The sequence below is a fragment of the Coffea arabica genome, chromosome 10c, assembly GCF_036785885.1.
Source record: "Coffea arabica cultivar ET-39 chromosome 10c, Coffea Arabica ET-39 HiFi, whole genome shotgun sequence".
NCBI lineage: Eukaryota > Viridiplantae > Streptophyta > Magnoliopsida > Gentianales > Rubiaceae > Coffea > Coffea arabica.
In genome coordinates, this window is record NC_092329.1 from 6897613 (window position 1) to 6902945 (window position 5333).

A 5333-nucleotide genomic window follows, 5' to 3' on the forward strand; every position below is an offset into this window, starting at 1 on the left:
ATAAATCCGTACTAATCTGAGATGACCATTGGGCTTCGGTTGTTTGACAGGGACACCTACCAGCTAGCCACTCCAACAAAGATTTCAAGAAAATTCAAAGTTTGCTGTTTAGTTTTCTTGTTTGACATTATATAAAAGTTAACGATGGAATCAAACTTAGATGCGAATATGGGTTTGTTTGGAATGCATTGGATAGCTGATTATTTAGAATAATATTTTGAAAAATAACACTGTAACACTTTTTTTTTAATATGATGAATGTAAACTAAGAAAGTGATTGAAAAATATGTTTACGATACAAGTAAATACAAATTAGAAGATAAACTACAATCCAAACAAAGAGCTTGTCGATTTTTGTCACTTGTAATTGCCTGTTCTACAAGCCAACTTGTAATTCGTCTTCTTTGTTAAGGTGAAGTTGTAAATTCCTTACCTCCAATTTTTTTCCCCGCTCTTTACGATAGAGCCGATTCACTAGAAAGTCGATCGTCGAACTCCCTGAATACCAATCATCCAAGTAGGATTTAGGGGTCACAAAATTACTGCAGACATTCCTATTTCCTATTATTGATCTAATTACACTTAATTGTTATGTAGTATAATACAAATACTAATTACTTTGTGTACGAGAACTATTTTTAAGAAGAAACTAAGTAACTCTTGATTGTTGTTTGTCATACATATAATTGATTTTCCTAAGGTATTGCATTCATACAAGGGGAAATGGATGTCGTTTAAAGTAGTCGAACTTGACACTTTAAAGTGTGTAGTTTTTTTTTTTTTTTTTTTTCTGGATAAGTGGAAGGTCTTGAACCCAAATCTCCTACTTACAATTCCTTTTGATTTACCAAAACTAATTAATCATATGTGTGGAAGAAAATGAAGGGATCCTGTTGATAAATTTTTTTCCGTAGAAACATTTGGAATAAAAGTTTCTGAAAAAATTGCAAAGGTGGTTACTGAACAATGTTCTTAATCTTTTCCAAATGATTACCAGGAAAATGTTAAGATAACTAACCGAAAGAAAAAAAAAATAGTGAAAAAGTACCATAATAATAATATTAATAAGAAAAAAAAGAAAGAAAGACAATATGGAAGACCGTGTTTTAACAGCCATATGAAAAGCAGGAATAGGCTAGAAAACTAAACTTGTAATCATAGTTGGAAACTAGAAAATATACTATATGATCACACAATGATGGCAAATCTGTCTTACAGAGTTCTCATTATACACCATTTGATCACTTAATCAAGTTGGGAAAATTTTCTCTTCAAAAAACAAGATAGAAATCCACATAATAACTTGTATACAGACACGAAACTAAAACTTCTGATGCTTCTTTGAAGAAAACATCTTCTGAAAGGTTATACAACTAAGACATGCAAATCCTCCTTTAGTCCTTTACAAAAATGTAGAACAGACACACAATTAAGCACCATATGCTAGCAATTCAGCCGATCCAACCTCATTATACTGCGCATTTTACATCCCTTGGGACTGATATTGCAGCATGAATGTCTGTTGCTGAACTCAAGCGATCTGATCAGAATTTATGGAGCAACAAATTCAGCAATATCTGTTTGATCTTTAGCTGAGCTCTTCTTCTTGTTGTGTTTGATCTCACCATAGAAATAGGAAACAAAGCCCCAAAGAGAGAGGACAAGAGCTAAAGCCTTTTCTACCTTAAAACTTTCGTGGTAGAAAATAACAGCCAAGATTTCTGTCAGAGGAAGCATAACTGCAATTATAATTCCGGATAGCAAAGATGATGCAGAGAAGATGACTCCAATAGCTCCTAAGAAAAAGCATTGCCAACTTATGGCAGTCCAAACTAGCACCACGTAGAATGTTACTTCTCCCAGTTCGTAAGTCTTTGCCTCCCTTGAAATCGCCTAAAGCAGAAACACAAGTTTCAATTAAAAGATGTTCATACCCAAAGGGTTGCTTCTTCAACCATGTGGAAAGGTTAATGTAGGATATACTCCGGGAAGAGAATTAGTCCGAATGATTGAGAATATACAACAAATATAACTCAATTTTTTATATTTATTTTTTGTTTATAGACAATATGTATTTTCCTGATAAGTATACAGATAATCTCAATTAGAAAAAGAACTTTGTTGGTGATTATAAAGGGGGAGAGAAATTTTCCTTGTGCAGGGAAGTGCAAGTGCAACATCTCATCAAACTTAGCAAAGAATGGTGTTTAGATGGCAACAACTGCAGCCACTATAGGATGGAAAGGAATTTTCTTCTCACAACACAGAAACAGGGGCCAGGGTACAGCATGGACAACTAAAACCATATAGAGTTTATCTGGAGATTGCTTATTACCTGGGTTATGCTCTAAAAAGTTTCTACCAACGTACTTTTGTCAACATTTCAGCTTCCAGTAGAGTTAAATTAGAAGCCATTTGCACTCTCAATCTCAAATCAGTTCCATCAAGAATTTGAGGCACAAGTATTCCCTCAGCTGTCAAATACAGGATATTTTGTTTGTTTATCAGTATAGTCATTAGAAGTGATTTTTTAAGACAATTATGCACATGTTATCGTCAGAATTCATGTACGTCCAAAAATTGAGATGTAACGAACATTTGAGAAAAAATAAATGCATGTTTTTATGCAGTTGCATATATAAATCAATGGTACACATTAAAAAACAACTGCTGGTGTTGGGTTCTAACTTCTTATTCAGCCTATCCCTGATATGTTTCAACTACGGTTAGTGGAGTCCACTGTCTGAATGAATTTTGTGTACTTCTTATGACAACTAAAGTCTAACTATTAGAAAATATGATCATGTCCCCCACCATCAATTACTAAGTGGAGTTAAAGCCCCAAATTTCTTCCTAGAAAGAATCCCAAAGCATGAACCTGTGGTTGCATAAGCCATGAGCTTTTGACTTGGATGGAACACCCAAAACAGCATGTTGCGCAATCGCAAATAGAACAGAGGACTTTCAGAGACTTTATAAACGGGTGTCCAATATGACTAATCAGGGGAACCATCAAACATGGTCCAATGTTATGGTACAACATTAACGTTTAGCCTGTGATGATTGTCCTTACTGTTTGTATTCTTGGTTGAAGACAATTAAACTCTAAAAACCATAACCAATTATTGCTGTCATTGAAGAATCCAATTCCTTCTGACATGATCAACAACTAATCAAAGAACCCAGACAGGATGCACCAGAAATTTGTGGAGGGGACAATAAAAATAGAGCAACAGTCTAGGAATTCTCCATCACCCCTGTCCAATCCCCAAAATCCTATTGTTCAATTCTACTAATGTGTTTGTGAATGAGAGCGAGAAGAAGAAATACCTGGAAATCTTTATTTACGAGCATCCCAGCAGTGCAGAAAGCAGTAACAAAGAAACACATGACCAACTGAATCTCCAGAACAAGCGTGTAAGTAATAGTAGCATTCTTTGCCTTCATATAAGTCAGCTCTATCAAAGGCAAAACGAATCCATACAAAGCCGAGGCCCCAAGAGTCATAAAAAATCCCACATAATACTCCCTCTTTGTTACGCCCTCTGGCCGATCACTACTAGTATGCATTGCCAATACCCCTGCTCCAAGCGTCAACATAGCAACCGCATTGATCGAATAAGGCGTGAATTTCTGCCTAACGAGAATAAAAGCAAAAAATGCAGTGAAAGCAAGCTGGGTGGCAATGAGAAGAGAATAAGTTGAGACAGGCAGTTTTGCAACACCATGGGCGTACAAGAAATCATCAACTCCAGTTAGCACTCCAATCACGACGAAGGAAATGAATTTTTTAGGCGTAATGTAGATCAATTTTGCATTGGACTCTTGTTTTTTCCGGCGATGAAAGTACGCAATCATGAGAGGGATGATTATAATAGGCCAACCTCCGGTTTCCAGCCAGGCCGACAGCCATACTCTTTCACCTCCATGGATGAAATAGAGGCGCATGATTAAAGGACCACCGGTGGTTCCAAAGGCCAGTAAAAAACAGTTTACGGTTAGAAGGAACTTTTCCATGGCTGGATTGCTGTGTCTTGCTGCCTGGGGCTCCATTATCACAAATAGGATTGAACTCTTGGAGGATTTTTTACTTCTGTATTTATTTTCCCTCGGTGGACAGTCAAGAAGCAAAGCGAGGTAAGGGGAACCTCGGACTCTTAAGGTTTCAAACGTTGGATTTTGAGGTTTGAGCAGAGAAGAGAATATTCACGAAATTGGAGATCTCCGGTTGGTTGGATTTATATATGTTGTGATTGTTGTCTGTATCACAGATATTCCAAAAAAAAAAAAAAGTGTAAAGAGTGACGGAAAACATCATATGCTAGAGGGTTGAGAATAATTCTAATTATAGATTTAGGGTTAATAGATTGTAATTTCTCGATGGTTGGATGCACTGACTTGTGTTTCGTACTATTCAAAAGAGGGAATAGCCAAAAAGATTTCAGGAGGATTGGATTAATGAAAGAGTGAATGGCCCAAAAGATCACTAAACTATTAAAAATGGCACCTTCTGGTCACCAAACTTTTTTTGTGGCCGAAAAGGTCACTAAACTCGCAAAAACTCTCCAGCGGAGTCATTTTACCGAATTTCAACGGTTTCTCACCCGGTGACAAAAGCACTTGGGTTGAACGAATATTCTAATATGGGCAAAAATGTCCAAAAGGCTATTGGAACAATAGATTGTTTAATTCCCAAAGTTGACCAACCTCCAACCTAATGAGATTTACTTCATCTTCTTCGGCGGTAAAAAGGGTGATTGTGACTGCCTGTAAACCAAATGAAAATAGAAAATAACCCACCCAAAAACAGTAGTAAACTCCTCCGCTAACACCTTCACAGACACAAACACGCAAAAACAGCTGATTCGGAGTTGGGATTCATCCAGTTTTCAAATGGGTAGTCAATTTAGCAAAACCAAGGGACCGAGCACGCTCACCCCACCGCAACGAGAAGGCAGCAACTCCAGTCACAGCAACCATAGTAGTAGTAATGGGGAAAAAGCTAACGATGTTGCCTCCGGATCTGAGCTCCTACGAAGCCGCTTGCCAAGCCGATCCACAGCTCCGATCTTTGGATGCCACTCTCAAGGAATGCACCAGCCGAGCCATCAATTCTATAGCGGTAGGCCTCGACTTCAGGGCCCTTTCCCTGCTTCTTAAGGGCCATCAATTCTATTTTGGGGCTGGATTCCTCCTTTGTGGAGTCTCTTAAGCAGACGAGTGTTCCAATGGTTCTTTATTTCATTGTCAGTTCAACCAGGCAATCTTGCAGCTATGAGTGACCAACGATTGCCTAGCAGGGATTGGAGTCGAATAATGAGGTCCTCCTCAGC

At 37.7% G+C, this 5333-nt stretch overlaps 1 protein-coding gene across 1 annotated transcript; it reads right to left on the reverse strand.

The window, feature by feature from the left end:
- Window positions 1-1321: 1321 nt before the first annotated feature.
- On the reverse strand, window positions 1322-4173 carry LOC113715033 (purine permease 3-like). Its single transcript, XM_027239181.2, has 2 exons — window positions 3331-4173; window positions 1322-1893 (listed from the first exon to the last, which is right to left on the reverse strand). The coding sequence occupies exons 1-2, from the start codon at window positions 4051-4053 to the stop codon at window positions 1552-1554; spliced, it is 1065 nt and encodes a 354-aa protein (XP_027094982.2). The 5' UTR covers window positions 4054-4173; the 3' UTR covers window positions 1322-1551.
- Window positions 4174-5333: the final 1160 nt, after the last annotated feature.